This window comes from Leptidea sinapis, chromosome 12 (genome assembly GCF_905404315.1).
Source record: "Leptidea sinapis chromosome 12, ilLepSina1.1, whole genome shotgun sequence".
Classification (NCBI taxonomy): domain Eukaryota; kingdom Metazoa; phylum Arthropoda; class Insecta; order Lepidoptera; family Pieridae; genus Leptidea; species Leptidea sinapis.
Window position 1 is genome coordinate 7,010,186 of NC_066276.1, and position 19,097 is coordinate 7,029,282.

Genomic DNA, 19,097 nt, shown 5'->3' on the forward strand with positions numbered 1-19,097 from the left:
ATTTTTTTATTTAATTATATGTTTAATTAACTTTTTATAGAGATTATAAGCTTTGTATAAAACCATGACAGGTATTAGCCGATTTTCATCGTAACTGTAAATTAATTGCTAACCGTTTTACATTTGTATTTCAATTACGTTGCAATGTAGATCAATACAGATTAATGTCATGTCGAAGGAGGTTTTATCTCGGGAAAATTAAACTTTTTGCTCAAGCGTAATCTTTGAATTCGAAGCGGTAAATAGGTGGGTACTTTATGGTCATTGATTATTCGTATGCGGTTTTGGTCTGATAAAAAATACACTCAATGACATTCACATTCAAATTTTTAGATTCAAGAAATCACTTATTGCAAGTTAAAAATTACCAATGTAATTTATGTTAGTTGTATTCTTTACCACACAAACGTTTTGAGAAATTCTTTTGAATTTCGTTAATTTACATTTATTTTGAACATTTTCTGGGATCTTGTTGTGAAAGCATGTACATCGCCCCACAAAAGATTTACTTACTCGTCTTAGCCGAGTACTAGGCATAATAAGTTTTTTTTTAATAAAATAAGGGACATGACGAACATTACGCTCAGCTGATGATGATTGATATACCCTGCCCATTACAATGCAGTGCTGCTCAGGATTCTTGAAAAACACAAAAATTCTGAGCGGCACTACAATTGCGCTGGTCACCTTGAGGCATAAGATGTTAAGTCTCTTTTGCCCAGTAATTTCACTAGATACGGCGCCCGTCACACCGTAACACAATAATGTTTACACATTACTGCTTCACGGCAGATATAGGCGCCGTTATGGTACCCATAATCTAGCCGGCATCTTGTGCAAAGGAGTCTCCCACTGGTGTTTCAGTTTATGTTTCGTGACAGCAATATTTGGTTCACAGAGATAGGTTTAAGGAAAAAGATACGCTGAATATAAACCACTTTTTAAAAATTATCATCTAGATTATAGTGTTGGGACAGAGGCTTGCGCCAATTCCTTTTGACAGTGCATTGAGTGAACAGTGAACAGTCGTACACTAGCAGGTGCGTTGAGCGCGCGTGTGTCCGCCATATTTGAATAACAGCTGATTTGGCGCCAATCGTGCCGATCGAGTATCGATAAAAGACACATCGAAGTAATCGAGTTGCATTATTTAGATGATTTATTGACTGTTTTATGGTGTTGTGATAACGGACAAATGAAGATGACAGTAAATCGAATAAGAGTTGTGGTTTTAGGGAGCGCAAGAAGCGGCAAGTCTGGTGAGTTGATTCGACTACTTTATCGTTGCTCATAACAATGGAATTTTAATAGTGGGCTAACGAATTTTTTACTTCATCATCGATATTCGATTATTATTTGATCGAGTTTTACAATCTGAATTTTTTATTCGACAAAATAATGAAGCATCGCCGCTTCCAATCAATTTGGGCTATAAGAGAGTTAGTTATGTTTTAAAATTTAATAAAAAAAAGTAAAACTTGAAATTATTCGGCCTTCCATTAAGGCCCGAAGATTTGTGGGTTTTCTTTTATTATAAATAATTTTTGTTTGTGAATTAATGATCACAGCTAAATTACTGTTGTGGTTTTATGATCGTAAGGGCTATGCCTGAACTGGCATTAGCCAGCCTATTAGGGCACCGAAACAATAGCATGTTATAAATTTAACTTAAAATATGTAGGTAAGTTATTATTTGAAATAATAGAAATATTTGTCAACATAATTTAATTCTGTTCTAACTAGGATATTTCTTACACAGGTTTGAACTATGAACGTACGTGTGCTATCTATAAAAATGCTTGCTTTGCATTTTATTTTAGGTCACCGTGTTTACTTTATATGAAGAAAAAAGTTGTTTGGTAGTGAACTATGAATGAAGATGCCTATACCTAGTTAAAAGGTACCTAATATAAAAATAAGTCAGTTCTGTTGACTTGTTTTCCCAAAGTTTTATGATATTTACGCTTTACATACAGCATTTGTTATGTACTGCCATATTGTTGCTTTAAACCGTCGAACACTCACTGACGAAGTCCAATCTTATCTGTAGTCTAAGAGTTGACAATTTTTAAATAAAAGAGCTTTGCTATCAAACCATGAGTATTACTACTGACGTAACTATTGGAAAAGACATTGTAGTATATCAAACGATAGGTAACTATAAATTATTTAGGTTTTAATTGCCTCAAACATTATCAAATCTCAGTACTTATTATCACAAACTTATAACATAATTTATTTAATATAAAAATTCATCAATTCATTGTTTCAGTTCTCATCAATAAATACAATAGTGAATTATAGATCGAGATAAATTTATCAACCGCTCTTGCGCTAATAACTTGCAAAATTGATAAGCAGTTTGTATGTAGGTACTGTGTCAATAGGTTGGTGGCCGATTCGTACTCGAGTATATAAACAAGATAATGTTCTAATGACTGTATCAACACTAGCTATTTGTTCAATGCATTCTTATATCATATCATTTGCGCAGTTATTCACGAATTGTTTATACCAACTCCGCGCGCTTGGAAAATTTTCAGTACTGCAAAATAATGAAGTGGCCTGTACAATATCATATTAAATCCTTATTCGTAAGATTAATGTTATTATAGTAAATACAATAAATACTCGTACGGTACAACACTACTCGGCTATTGTGCTGCATTATTGCGGGTACTTTTGTTTATAATATACTTACGTCCAAAATGGCGTCGAAACGGTTGTTTGGTACAAGCGATTAATATAATCATATTGTATATGTGTATTCAGACGAGCACTTGCCAAATTCAATAGTTATTTTATCGCTTTGAAGTCAATTTGGCTCTGTTTTCTCTCATTTGACACATTTGATAAACATGAACGCATCACACACAACAGAGGAATATACCCGACTATTTGTTGGCGGTGATGCATTCCAAAGTACTCAATGAAGTGTTGTTTGCCAAAAATATCTGGGTGGTAATAGGAATTTTGGTTATTATTGCTTATTTGGTTACAAATTCTAGTAGGTTCCATAAAACAGACAATACTTTGAAGGTCAAAGGTATACATTTTTATTGAAAGTCCCCAGCCTTTGTTTAGATGTTTTCTCTGAATAATTATTACTCTAACTAACTTCTAAAGTTTTATTAAAAATAGGTGTTGCAGTTAATCCTATTACTCAAATGCAGATTATTTAAACGATGAGGTTGTCTGGTCTTTAGCAAATATAAATGAAATGGTACTATTATTATTAAGAGCGCAAAAGACTGTTTGAGTTTCTTACGCCGTTTCTTCTCTCTCAGAGCGTTTAATGACGTGAAGACTTTTTCGAGATATGATTAGAAGCTGTCGTATTTGAAAAGTATATTACCTGTTTAACGCACTTTTTTATATCCCCAGCTTTCGCTACAAGAAGGATAAAATGATTATAAATATTTCCCTATTACATTAATATGACTAAACATCGTTTGGAATACTACATAAAAGGAAGCTATAGTGTATAAGCAGTCTAGTATTGTAGGTACTTATTATTTTATAGTAGGCTTCGTAAGATACATAATAGCTTTAAGGGTAAATGTATACATACACTTTTATAATAAAGCCCAGGCACTGTTCAGGTATTAACTATAAAAAAAAAATTAATGTTTTATTTAAAAATGGTTTTGTCCTAAATCCTACTACTCCACAGCTCTCTAAGTGATCTGACAGCCCAGGATGTCTACTGTGGCCTGGGACTAGATTATGATTATCTTGTAGCAATAACAATGACAGTACTATTGTACTCTTAAGAGCGTACAAAAAAATGCTGCACCGCATCTTCTCTCTCAGAGCGTCATTTGTTTCCGAAGTGGTAGTAGTATAAGAAATGACATCAAATAGAAAAACTTGTTATTATTCTAAAGACATAGCGCCCACTTCTGGAATTAATTACAAATTAAATTTGTTAACAGAATTTTTGAACGACGCGGAACTCGAACCCGCGACCTCTCGGGTTTCGTCCGAGCGCTCTTGCACTGAGCGAACCACTTGTTCTATTCTCAGATTGTGACTCCAGTGTCGCAAGTCGCGGGTTCGAGTCACCCATCGATAATAAATTTTGTTTAAAAATATAATTTGCAATTCTTCTCTGTTCAAATGTAACTACGCATCCAGAAACGGGAAATCAATACCAGAATATATATGAAAGTGAGCGCTGCTGTCGGAAATAGCAAAGAATTGCGCAAAAAATTAACAGACGTCAAGGGGCGAAAGTAATTATGCAACTTAATATTGTTACATTGACATAGTGCGTATGATACAACCTTCACAAAAGAGCTGAACCCACCAAGGTCCCGCTACACCTTGCAGTGATCGAACTTCCTGACTCCAGCTGATCGCTGACGTGAATCGTGAACAATAATAAACAAAATAATTTCATGGATATTATCCCCGCTCGAAGTTTTACGTAATACATGATTTCTGGGTTGATTAACATAAGATTGCGTCCATAATTTCGGCGCTCATTTCTGCCGTGAAGCTGTAATGTTTAAGCATTACTGTGTTTCGGTCTGAAGGGTGCCGTAGCTACTGAAATTACTGGGTAAATGAAACTTAACATCATGTCTCAAGGTGACGAGCGCAATTGTAGTGCCGCTCGGAATATTTGGGTTTTTCAAGAATCCTGAGAAGCACTGCAATATAAAAAATGGCTCTGTCGTAAATCCTATTACTACACTGCTGACTATCTAAATGATCGGACAGCCTGGGACTAGATTGTGATTATTTTATAGCGATAGAAATGACGGTACAATATTGTATATTTTTACTGAAAAGAGCGCAAAAAAATGCTGGGAGTGTTTCTTAGTTTGTTTCCGAAGCGGTAGTAGTATCTAGTAGTTATTAGAAATGACATCAAAAAGAATTCTTAAGTAATCAATTTCGGGAAAATAAATGTCTTTTATGCCTTTACTGCATTATAATGGGCAGGGCGTATCAATTACCATCAGCTGAATGTCCTGCTCGTCTCGTCACTTATTTTAATAAAAAAAATAAGTAAACCCTAACTATATTTTATAATCTTTAACCCACCCGTAATATAATGCGGTGTCAAATTGTAATATAATTCCTGGTAAAAATGGTGGGAGTTTCAGAATAATACTCTATGTATAGCTTTATGGACGTGTTGTTTATTCTGAACATAGATTGTTGACTCAACAAGCGTTACTGATCCAACCAAAATAGACGCACCGTTCGGTATGATATTCTGAAAAAAAATTGTATACACGATCTTAATAATGATTTAAAATTAAAAGGATGAACATTCCACACGACAACGGCCTTCGCAATATCGATTTTTATTTTGAGAAAGACATATGATTGGCTTATACACAGATAATTAAAACAAACATGGCTAAAACAACATCTATTATATAAAATTCTCATGTCGCGGTGTTTGTTACCAAACGCCTCCGAAACGGCTGAAGGGATTTGTATGAAATTTTGGGAATCGGCCAACATCTAATTTTTATAGCCCAAATTTTTTTTTTTAATTTGTATTGCAGTACACCCTTTGCTGGGTCAGCTAGTAATATATTTAAATCCAGTGTCCTGATGTTTTTGTCCAGTGAACTCTTAAACGAATGAACATTAATATATTATCCCCCTCATTCATAATAGTCTGCTAACTTAAAGCATTGCTAATTCTCACTCTTTCTTCTTCTATTGACCTAAGTCAGAATGAGAAAAAACACTCCTAAGCGGCTGTTTAAAGTTAGCGGACCATTATGAATCAGGGGGTAAATCTATGAGATCCGGGCATCAATATTTTCTATGAGAGAATTTATTGATAGTTCTGCTGTGAAACATTTTTTTTTATAACAATATTGGACATATTTTGCGAAAAAATAATATTTTATTTATTATGTACATAACAACGTCTGTCAGCTTAGCTAGTTATAAATATTTTTTTAAATTTCATTATACAGCTATGTACGTACTCAAATATGCATGTTTTGTCTTCTACGTTCGAGTAGAAATTTGAAGAAATTTATGTTTAATCCGAAACAGAATTGTATATTTGCAATTCACTCTTGTTAATACTAAATTTAGCAGTTAAGTATACTGTGACCGGTATAAGCAACCAAGCAAGCAAGATTCTCAGTGGGAAGCAGTTACTGTGTTTCGGTCTGAAGGGTGCCATAGCTACTTACTGTGAAACTACTGGGCAAATGAGACTTGACATCTTATGTCCCAAGGTGACGAGGACAGTTGTAGTGCCGCTCAGAATTTTTGGGTTTTTCAATAATCCTGAGCGGCACTGCATTGTAATGGGCAGGCCCTATGCCATAGGCCGGGCAATTGCCATCAGCTGAACGTCCAGCTCGTCTTCTCGTATGTTATTTAACAAAAAAAGAAGGTATTGTAATACAATGAAATAAATCATGTGCTACAATATGCTAAATATGTTTCGCACGATGTCGCCTGTATTTTGGCAACGGTATTAGTAATAATTTGTTAAAATATTGTTACATTGAAATATTTCTTACTTCATCATTCAGGTATCTCACTCATTATTAAGCTGGAATGAATGCTTTATCATAAATTGTATCTTATTATCATATTTTATTTTTATGAGAGTACCGCATGATATAAGTCAAATTTTCGTTGATTTGACATCTAAATAACATGAATTAATAGCTATTGTGTTAATAGTCCGGTCAATTTAGACATGCGAAGCTGAAAATCAGTAAAATTGTTAAATACATAACATAAATTAAATTTTTAAGTTCCCCATAATATGACGACCTGTATATCCGAGTGGTTAGTGATCCTACCTACTAAGCTAGAGGTCCCGGGTGCGAATGCCGGTAGGTGCAAGCATTTATATGATGAATATGGATGTTTGTTTCCGAGGCATGGATGTTTAAATGTATTTATGTATGTTTATGTGTATGTTTATATGAATTTATGTATGTTTAAGTAAGTATATTGTATTAAATATATCATTGTCTTGTAACCCATAACATAGGCTATATATGCTTAACTTGGGGCAAGATAATTTGTGTAAAAAGTGTGTCAATATATTTATAATCATACTTTTACTTTTACGCGAAAAACGACTTTTTTTCATCTTTGACCTGAATTTTTTTCCATACACGGGAATGATGGGGAACATGAAAATTTCATTTATGTTTTGAACACTTTAACTGATTTTCAGCTTGTTAGAAATTTATGCACTCTCATTTTTTGGTTTAGATTGACCGGACTATGAAAGGTAGACAATAGTTTAGTAAATTTAAAAAATGGAATCAGAATTCTTTTATTACAATTAAGTAAGATGTCATGTATAGTTGTTTGTTGTTCCCAATAAAAAAAATAAAATAAAATAACCTTCTTATTATATTCATGTAGAACGACATCTCCATATTTAAAATTTATTTTCTACTTTTAAAACGTGTTTAATTATTTTTTAACTATAATTTATTAAAAACAGTATCAAATGTGCTTATATTTTAAAGCCTTGATTTCTTCTCGATGTGTGACCTTATTATTTTTATTATTTCGTAATCCTGTTTAGAATTCATGTCCAAAGGCATTAAAATATTATATTTTAAAAGGTATTTACTTTCTCAAAATTGATTCCTTTAGAATTCTTTTTGATGTCATTTCTAACACTACTACCGCTTCGGAAATAAATGGCGCTCTGAGAGAGAAGATGCGGCGCAACTCTCCAAGCATTACTTTCTTGCGCTCTTTTTAATAAAATATACAATTCATACAATTTGTTATGGGTCCTTGGTTACGCGTGGAAATTTCAATTAATATGGACGTTAAGATATTTGAAAATTGAGTAAAATTCAAATTCAAAATTTTATTTACATACATCGATACAGGCGAAAGAAATATAGTATATTATACTAGCTGACCCAGCAAACGTTGTATTGCCGATATTAAAATCGCGATACAAAAGTAACTGTTGATCGTAGATGGGTGAAAATTTGAAGTTGTACGTATTTTTTAATGCTGACTAAAAAAAAGTAAAAAAATAATTCGTGTGGACCACCCTTAACATTTATGGGGATGAAAAATAGATGTTGTCCGATTCTCAGACCTACCCAATATGCACTCAAAGTTTCATGAGAATCGGTCAAGCCGTTTCGGAGGAGTTCAAAGCTTAACACCATGACACGAGAATTTTATATATTAGATATATAGTATCAGTTAGTAAAGATCAAATTAGATCAATTTCAATAATAAATAAGTGTTTAGTATGGATATAGTTTCACACAATTTAGCAACATAATATATGACTAAATTGCGTGAACATAAACATACAATCGAAACATATCAATATTACATCAGGACGTGTGTACACGGCATGTAATATTCTTATATCAATAACATTCTTATCGAAATTAGGCGTCGAGACCAAATATTACGGTTTTAGTATTTAGTTTAATCGGCCGTTTTACTGACCGATATATCTATGTTTAGATGTCAGTGCGCTTTGATTGATAATATTGATTTGAATATTTCGTGATTGTTTTGGAACCGATCAATACTAAAGTGATAATCACGACTTATGATACGAGATCACGCAAATGAAGCAACATGAGATTATAAACCTTTCGTCGAATATTTATGGTTGAGGTCAGCAAATCACAGACGATAACGCAATATTTCACACTTCACACCTTTTTTAATTAAATGAAATGTTATTTGAGGTAATTGTTTTACTTTAAAGTTGCCTCATAGCCATCCATTTGCAGTGTACAATAGAAAGGTCTTAAAAAAATTCAATTTATTTAAATATATATAATTTACCGGTGGGTGACTCCTTGATGCCGGCTAGATTATGGGTACCACTACAGTGCCTATTTTTGCCGTGAAGCAGTAATGTGTGAGCACTGTGTTTCGGTCTGAAGGGCGCCGTAGCTACTGAAATTACTGCGCAAATGAGACTTAACACCTCATGTGAAGGTGACGAGCGCAATTGTAGTGCCGCTCAGAATTTTTGGGCTTTTCAAGAATCCTGAGTGGCACTGCATTGTAATGGGCAGGGCGTATCGATTACCAACAGCTGAACGTCCTACTCGTCTCCTCCCTCAATTTTATAAAAAAAATATACCGACTCCATCGTTCACACGTCGGTCTTAATGCACATTGTAACACTTCTTTAGTCATATGTTTCTCTTTCACCTCTCAAATTTGGTCATAGATCAAATAAATTCGCAGATATTGCTGAACAGTGACAAATGCTACATCATCTTACCTAATATATCTTAATTGTTATGTTAATACTGATGTGTTTGAGTGTTTTCCGACGACATACGATTGCCGCAGCCGTCACTATAAATCAATTTCTCCCATGTTAACTTTCGCCAACGTATTGTTTATACTTTCTATTATACGTTACACTATTAATTTTCAATAGTAGCATTTTATTGAGTAACATTGTTAGTCATATTGCAAACCCTACTAATATTATAAATATTTGAAGTTTTCCTTAGTGTTAATTCCGCCATATGACTTAAAACCGACTTGTGAACTACTCCATGAGTTCATTCTTCTGGAAGATTCTTCGATGTATTGGGACCAGCTAAATGAATTTATTTTTATTAAATTATTTTCCTCACTGAAAGACAAATATAAATTAATGATTATAATAATATTGACACACTCTTACAGAAATTATCTAGCCCCAAAACTAGGCAAAGCCTGTACTATAGGTGCAAGACAACGATATATTTAATACATTATACTTACTTAAACATACATAAATACATATAAACATCTATGACTCGAAACCAACGTTCATATTCATCATATAAATGATTGCACTTACCGGGATTCCAACCCAGGACCTATAGCTCAGTAGGCAGGGTCACTAACGACTTGGCTATAGGGGTCGTCAAATGTATGTATGTATTAATGTATCTCTGGAAGTCTTATGTAACTGAGCTCGTTATTTTTCTCATCTCGGTTATCTGTTTCTCCCATTGAATTTGTTACTAAATCCTCCTAAACCTCAGGTCTAATAGAAGAATCTAGAATATCATCAAATTCAGCAGAAATTCTTCTGCAGATGACTATTTAAAATACTTCGTGCGAATATACTTTCACTTTCATTAATACCATAGATGGTTAAGAACTCTATGCGTTACAGATTTATGGTTCAAAGAACAAGCTTTGGAAATTTTTAAATGTATATTATGATCGCTGACTTAATAGTGGGTATTTCTTCTATCGATATCTATGAACCAGCGAAAGTAGTATATTCTATTTATGTTCCTTAACTAAGTTTATTTAATTTAAGTAATCTTTATGGTCCTCCAACTTCACGGCAAAGTTCTCTCACACCTCAGGTTTGCAGATGATATTGTATTATTCTCAGAAGATGCAATAGAAATGCAATTTATGATAAACTCACTCTGCCAAGAAAGTAAGAAAGTGGGCCTCGAAATAAATCAAGACAAGACAAAAATAATGACTAACAGAGAACAGGTACCTATAAGTCTTAATGCAAAATTTGTTGAATATGCTGACGATTACATTTACCTAGGGCATGTAATATCCTTCAAATCCTGCAATGAGAAAGAAATAGAACGTAGAACTAAAAGCACTTGGAATAAATACTGGTCGATGAAGGAAATTTTCAAATCAAATTTGCCAACGAAGCTTAAAACAAAAGCTATGGAGACCTATTTAATGCCATGCCTCACTTACGCTTGTCAGACATGGCCTCTAACCTATAGAAACTTAGAAAAAATTAAAGTTTGTCAGAGAGGAATTGAGAGAAGTTATATGGGGCTAAGAATAAGAGACAAAATTAAAAATGTCACAATAAGAAATAAAACAAAATCAAAAAATGTAGCCTTATCTGTTCTGCGTTTAAAATGGAAATGGGCTGGACATATACAAAGAACAAAAGACGAAAGATGGTCCAAAGTAGTAACGAATTGGTACCCTATAAATAGGAAACGAAATCGAGGCAGGCCTAATAAGAGATGGAGCGATGACATAGTAGAAACAGCAGGAAAGATGTGGACAAGAATTGCAAAAGACAGGAACAAGTGGAAATCAATGGAGGAGGCTTTTACCGCTAAAGGCGGTCCTTATGTCGAAATTAATAACTAATTATAATAACAAAATTTATATTTTTATTTAAAATAGTGAATACTAACACATACTAACAAATACAATTTATAAGTAAATATCTTAATGTATAGATGTAAGGAAATAAAGCTATAAATAAAATAAAAATAAATAAATAAAAATCTTTATGGTCGCCTATCTGATGCCTGCGATTTCATCCGCGTAGATAAAGAGTTTAAAAAAATAATAAGCAAGTTTGAAATTGAAGATTATCTCATGTCCTATTCCAGTTCCGGTTCCCGTTTTCGCTCCCGTTCCCAATTATATGAATCTTATTTCGATGAAGATTACTATGGGAAACTAAACCTACTATTGGTATAGTTATGGCTTGTCCACCTGAATTTTAGTTGATCAAACATCCCCTGGGAACCATGGATTTTTCCGGGATAAAATGTAGCCTATGTACCTACCAAGGCTCTCAAGGTCTATCGCTGTACCAAATTTCATCAAAATCAATTCAGTATCCCGGCGTAAAAGCGTAACAAACAATTCACATTTTGATTTATGAAAAATCGATGAGCTATAACTATAGTTATTGGTATACCAATAGTAGGTTTAGTTTGCCATAGCAATCTTCCTCGAAATAAGATTCATATAATATGTTGGGAACGGGAGCGAAAACGGGAACCGGAACTGGAATAGGACATGAGATAATCTTCAATTCATTATTATTTGAAGAACGACGAGAATCGAGAATCTATGCGGACGAAGTCTCAGCATCAGCTAGCATATTACAAACAAGGTCTAAACATTGTATACTTTCGCTGTTGTATGAAGACATAAGATGGAGGTGGAATGAGTATTACACAATTGCACAACTAAGCCATCAATTTACAGAACTATTACTGTGAAGAACATCAATCACGACCTGACTGACTGCATATCCCTATTATGTGATTAGCATTTAACTTTAGGGCATGCATTAGAGCCGGCCGCCAGCTATAGAGTCGAACAATAGAGATAATAATGACAATCTATAACAATTAACTTTAAACGCTTTGATTTAGATAATTAGAATCAAATTGCAGTGCAGTCTAATCTCGTGATTCCGATTAGGTTTATAAATAGGTCAATTTTTAAACGAATGAACAATTTGAGGGCCAAAATTTGACATTTATTATTTACTTCATTTTTGTGGGATTTTGGGATATAAACGTTCGAGTGACGTATCGTTTATGAATCTTGGTATGTCTTGTTCGACTCTCAGGTTGTGGCTTCATCTACAGGATCTACTTTACAGTTGATAACCTGCTCAACCCTAATATTTGCATATTAGAAAATTGACAATTGTCGCTCTTTCAAATTTAAACAATTTGTTTTTTTTTTTACATTTAATAATTTCTTTAAATTACATTAGATTACCACACATAGCCACAACCGCAATGTTGAACACAAGATACCAAGATTTTTGAACGATACGACATTCGAGCGGTTAGCTCAGTGAAAGAGCGCTCGAACGGAACCCGAGAGGCCGCAGAATCGAGTCCCGCTTCGTTAATAAATTTTGTTTTTAACTTTAATTTTTGTTGACTTATATTATGTTCTTCTCATGAGCTCAACGTTTTCCGAACATAAGGGAAATTCAGTAATATAAAAGAAATATCTAAAATTACGATTCATAAGCACTTAATTTATGCTTAATTGAATAAAGCTTATTTGGCATTGACTTTGACAGGTGACATGTCACTTCTAGTACCTTTTTATTTACACATCTATGTTGTCGAGATTTTAGAGAATTTAATGGCGATTTTATATCATGTTGTCACAGTAATTGGCTGAGGTGGATCATATGCTCGTTCCTTGGAGAACCTACTCCTATAAAAATAAAAATAAATCTTCCAAGTGACTTAACAGAAATTAAATGGCTAAACAAAATAAATCTAATTGGCAGTATTGTATCGGTGTCAAGGTTGATAAATCACTTGTTATTCGTGTATAGAAGTACTTGTGTTGCAAAACACGGAGGTTGTTTTTTGAGTTAAGAGATTACCAACTTCATGTTACTTCTATTCATTTTAGTACAACTTTTCCGAATTGGTATTATTGGTAAAAAAATATTTCAAAAACGAATAGAACATCCCGAAGGCTATCCCCACTTTTTTATGACAATAAGCGACGAGACGAGCAAGATTTTCAACTGATGGTAATTGATACGCTCTACCCATTAGAATACAGTGCCGCTCAGGATTCCAAAAAATGAAAAACCCAAAAATTCTGACCGGCATTACAACTGCGCTTATCACCTTGAGACATAAGTTGTCAAGTCTCATTTGCCCAGTAATTTCACTAGCTACGCTGCCTGAAGGGTAGACTGAAACATAATGCTTACACATTACAGCTTCATGGCAGAAATAGGCGCCGTTGTGGTACACATAATGTAGCCGGCATCCTGTGCAAAGGTGTGTGAAACTACTTTAAAATTTATTTGCCAATTCACAATATATCAAAATTAAAATTCCTATGTGTTATCAGTTTCACATTAATTAACATGTTTATATTATGTAAATCACTTATTGCCATGACATAGAAATTAAAACTTGTAATCAGGCTATCTCGTCCAAACGTAACATATATTGGGCAAAATATCAACACTTGTAATCTAAATTTCATAACAAAATACTATAGGGTTGATGTGATATGTCAGTATTAATAAAACACACTTAATTAAATTGTAATCTCTACATAGTATAAAACAAAGTCGCTTTCTCTGTCCCTATATCCCTATGTATGCTTAAATCTTTAAAAATACGCAACGGATTTTGATGCGGTTTTCTTTAATAAATAGAGTGATTGAAGAGGAAGGTTTATATGTATAATAACACTCATTAAATAGTGGAGAAATACTTTTGTTCTTGAGGTTTCCAATGTGATGTCGTAAATAATGACATTTTTCCGCTTACATTGCAAACGCAGGCTGAACCCTACGAGATTTATCAAAATAATATACTCAGTATTGTATTCATTGAAAAGGTCTACAGAAAACTCCGCTATGGTATATGTCTATCTCTTATGGATATCCCACAATAACATTTTTTCTCATTTACTTTTTATGACAAATAATGGCTAATTTTAGAAGTGATTTAAATACCTTAAAATATTGTTGATTTAATATAGATCTATATGGCCCTTTACAGCATATGATTTAAATGAATATTGTCGAAGATATTACAGATTAAAAAATTGCGAGACGGAGCTTTTTATCATTATTTCAGTGAATGACATAGGCTGCATATTTTATACCCGTGCGAAGCCGGAGCGGGCCGCTAGTTTATCAATAAATTACAAACCAATTAACTGGTTTTGGTTTACGGCTGTGTAAGTTCTAAAATATAAGCTATGGCACAAATTAGCGCGTATTATAACAAGACACGAATATCACAAAATGCGTTCTGTGATCATAGATCGTGAATGTTTAATGCCAACTGCAATCGTATTTATAGTGTCTTTAGCCGCATGCCACTAGCGAGTGAGTCACTCGGCCAATCGTCGACTGGGACACCCGCCTCAAATGTTTACTCACGTATCTGTGACTGCCGTAATATTTGATACTCACCGTAACGAAAATAGCCTATAATGAGATGGGCTCTCGCAAGAAGCTCCGAAAAAAACCGTACGTTAATTACGTAGCAGACGCGAACGCTTCGAACGTTCGAAATACAAAGTCGGCGTTCATTTAAACGTTTGGAAGATTTCACACGAATTAAAAGGAAACGAGTTTAACCTTGTTTCGAATAATTGCTATGATGAACATTGCGTTAAACGTTCTCTCATTTGACATGGCCCGTAGATATGCATTTAGCTATCTAGAATCTAGACTTTTAGGTCACTTATTCGGCATTGTTTAGACACATCACCTGTCAGAATCATAAAAGAGGAAATCACATGTCGCATTACTGTCGACGAGCTGGTGAAAGTTTAATAAAGTTTTTATAACTGTGTGTAAGGTAATAAAATGCTTTGCAGTTTGCGACGGATTAAAAATGGCAGCTCAGTGCCTCTATAAGACGTTCAATTATTGTGGAAAAGCGGTGAGATCGTGGCCCCGGTCACATGAATTGATTCGCTTAATTAACATTTACCTTTTACTGTTAAATTGAATATATTTTACTTAAATTCTACTTATTTCTACTGATCCCGCTAAAGCCCTAGTTACATAAATTATATTGTTTTCATATAGTTTGTATTCCTATATGCTTAAAGAAAAATTATGCTCGTTAATTAATATTATTTTATGCGACAGTTGTATAATGAGGGCCAAAAAACACGAGTGGCCTGGGTTGCGCAGGTGATCATCGCAATGATTAACGCCACGAGTTTATTTCTATGAACCTACCATACCTAACCTAGATTTAGTTGTCTGTGGCATCAAATCAACTATGCTTTTTTGGCGACATTATAGTGCGGTAAACAATGCTTTTTTAGGCCATAGAGGATAGACTTTTTCAGATTTAATAAAGTTTGTACTGAAATTACTGATCATGGCTGTAAATGACAGATATTTTTTTCCAATTCCGTGATCCATTCAATACAAAGTTTTAGAAAATTATGATCGTTTAATGTGTTTATTACCTATACTTTCACTAAGCAAATGTTAATCCTCATTAAAATAAATCACTTAGCAATTTATGAGTTTAAGAAATATCAACAGCTAAAATCGATATTTCAAAATTAGTCAGGCATGTATTACAAAATGGTCATTGGTGTTCAGAAAATTAAGCATTCTTTTGCGTGACGGCTTTATGTTCACACGATATCTGGTAGTCTCAAAATAATGACACTTCGATTTCGAGGTCCACCTTGAACTGACGGCGATCAGCGGTGAAAGTACTTGTCTGAGTTACTTAAAAAGACCTAAAAACATCGTTTATTTTTGACGCTTATCATTTTAATTTATAAACAGGAATAATATATGTTTTGGACAGAAATTTGTATAGTTAATATTTTTTTTATGACAATAAGGGACGAGACGAGCAGGACGTTCAGCTGATCGTAATTGATACGCACTGTCCATTACAATGCAGAGCCGCTATGCAGATTCTCGAAAAACCCAAAAAATTCAGAGCGGCACTACAATTGCGCTCGTCACCTTGAGACATAAGATGTTGTATCATGTGCCCAGTAATTTCACTAGCTACGGCGCCCTTCAGACCGAAACACAATAATGCTTACACATTATTGCTTCACGGCAGAAAAAGGCCCTGTTGTGGTACCTATAATCTAGCCGGCATCCTGTGCAAAGAAGCCTCCCATTGGTAATACTAATATGAAACATATCGAGAATTTTTATAGGAAGGTGGTAATAAAATATGGTTTAAATTGTTGATTATTTGAGAGTTTGGTTTTACTTCTAATGAACTAAACGGATAAGTCGTTAATACCGGTACTTAGTATTGGAACGAATGGTTGTCGACCTTATAAGATAATAGATGCGGTGGTCTTGTGTGTATTGTTTCGAGTTCAATAGTACGATTAATTTATTTGCTAAATAGGTCACATGTTAAGGTCACGTTTAAAATCAAACATAGATTCAGATCTCTTATGTATTGACATTCTATTGAATGCGTCGTAAAGCAGAAGCCGTGTTGTGAAATTTACGAAGACAAGTTTATTGGTTCAGTTAACAATCATAACATATTGTTTGGCTTAAGACATGCACAATAGCCAATAGATTGGGGAAAGTTTAAGATTTATATAATAAAAATAAATTTGGAAGTAGGTATATCTTTACAAAGCACGTTCTTTAAACTAATAGCTCTACGTCATCTACAAAACATTAAACACCATAGACAACAATTAAGATGTGCATTGTGTATGAACCTCTAAACTGCATATGAAGTCCTGGTACATATTGCTAGGATGACACATGATTTCAACTGCTATGAAAGACATTGCTATCACCGCTACCATATTTATGTTCTCCTGGTGTCTATGTAGTATTGTAATACGTCGTGCGCATGACGTCAGAATATATTAAGTTATACTCGCGTCATACATAGGACAATCTCTTCTTCACCTATGATCGCTTGGTTCAAAACACTGCATAATACTTTCTATCTCATTTTCTCCCACGTTAAAATCTTATGAATCTATGTATCTGTCTCTATCTCTCGCCGGCCAATCCTATGCATTTACCTGTTTGTGTCTCTATCGTCTCGCTTTTTCGTTTCATCGAGTATCAAATAACAACGAAATCAATAAATCTCTAAAAAAGGAAAGCGTATCTATTGTTACTGTAACCGATTTTGATTTACAAGTCGTAAACAGTCAGCCACGCTTGGACTGACTATTAAACTAACTAACACACTTATTGAAAAATCAAGTCGGTCTATCGGGCTGTCCGGTCTTTAAGCTAATATACTTAAGTCTATGTTCTCAAGAACCCACACCTCTTTCAAAAGGTTTTGTCTGTTCTTATTTGTGTTGCGTTATAGCGTTGGTTTATGTTCGAGGCCATCACGAAAAGTGATAAGAGTAAACAGACGGTAACTATTGTGGTCTATTCAACACGCCCTAATTGAATAGCTTGGTTAAAGAACTCAATCGCTTTATCAGGCGTTTCAGCAACCGCCTCGATATTGAAGTAAATGTGGCTGACATATTGTTATCAACGCTATTGAGACATTCTGTCAACCTCGCCTCTTGATGGTATTAATTAAGTTAACCAAAACTTAACTGGTTTAAAATTAATTGGAGTACTATTTTATTCGTGTCCCAATTTTCTTTCGATGAAAAATGTCAATGACAGTGTAAAATCTTTGGTCTCCGCTGCGCTCCAAATAGATACCGCACTACCTAAGAACAATAGCTTTTTTATTACGGCAACTATTAGATGCTTGTGTGCGTGGCGAGGCGATGATGATCCTTGAAAATGTACAAAACAAATGTGTTACGAAATCGAAAGGAATTGTTAAAAAACTTTATTTGGTCCTAAAGGTTACTATAACATAATGACTTTCTGATACCACAGATTGGGAATAGAGCGACCAAACTATTTAATTAATTTATTTTATTTATAATATTTTAAATTTTACTGTACAATATTATATTGTAATGAAATTTTATAGAAAAAAAACCCCTGAGTTTCTTGCGCCCGTTCTTCTCAGCTCTTAGACATACATTTTAGAATGGATGCGTAGATTTTACGTTCAATAAGTGGTTTTAAATCCAATTTGAATAAAAATATTTGAATTTAATATGAAGAAATATTATGTTATATAGGTGAAGATAATATTTTTATTGTATTATGTTTCGATCATATATTACTTATTACTTTTGGCAATAATTTTTATATAGCTGACATGCTGCATGAAAGTATTTGTAAGAGTAAACGGGATTACTAATAATGATTTCCCAGATACTTTTATTTCTCAGTACATTTATGAAATATCTAAACTTCATTAATTGATATGACTTTTGTAACAGTTACCGATAAAATACTAATTGTGCTTTCTCTGTCGCAAACTTGTACTTAATTTGAAGTAAATATCTTATCAGAAAGGCATTGTTTATTAATTAGGCCATTTCGTTGTGGAATTAATCGAAGTGTTTATTATTCTTGTTGCAGCTGTGGTGGTTCGTTACCTGACGAAGCGATATATTGGTGAATATAGCTCAACTGGAGGTCAGTACTTTGTATTTCACTTATAACAATATTTAACATATCAATAAGAGAAATAATGAAAAAAAACCTACGATTAAAAAAACCGACTTCAAAAACTGAAAAGTATCAAATTGCTAAAAATTTTATTTAATACATCTCTTATGCAAACCTTTACCTTTAATATTAATAAAATGCTATTATATATATTTCGCATAAGATACTTTTCAGTTTTTAAGGTCGGTTTAATAACGTAGTTTATTTTTTACTTTTTAGTGTCAGTTAATACTAATAATATATAATTAACCTGAATGTAAACTCCTAAAAAAGTCGTATACAAAAAACAATTATATCATCAACGTAGATTTTTTTTTTTTCATAA

At 33.6% G+C, this 19,097-nt stretch overlaps 1 protein-coding gene across 1 annotated transcript in view; it reads left to right on the forward strand.

Moving 5' to 3' along the window:
* Positions 1–1,011: 1,011 nt before the first annotated feature.
* LOC126967239 (ras-related and estrogen-regulated growth inhibitor-like protein) overlaps positions 1,012–19,097 on the forward strand; it is a 28,024-nt gene continuing 9,938 nt past the window's right edge. Inside the window, exons 1-2 of the mRNA XM_050811730.1 lie at positions 1,012–1,259; positions 18,683–18,739. Of these exons, the coding sequence (XP_050667687.1) occupies positions 1,196–1,259; positions 18,683–18,739 (121 nt within the window). The 5' untranslated portion in view covers positions 1,012–1,195. The remainder of the gene's footprint in view (positions 1,260–18,682; positions 18,740–19,097) is intronic.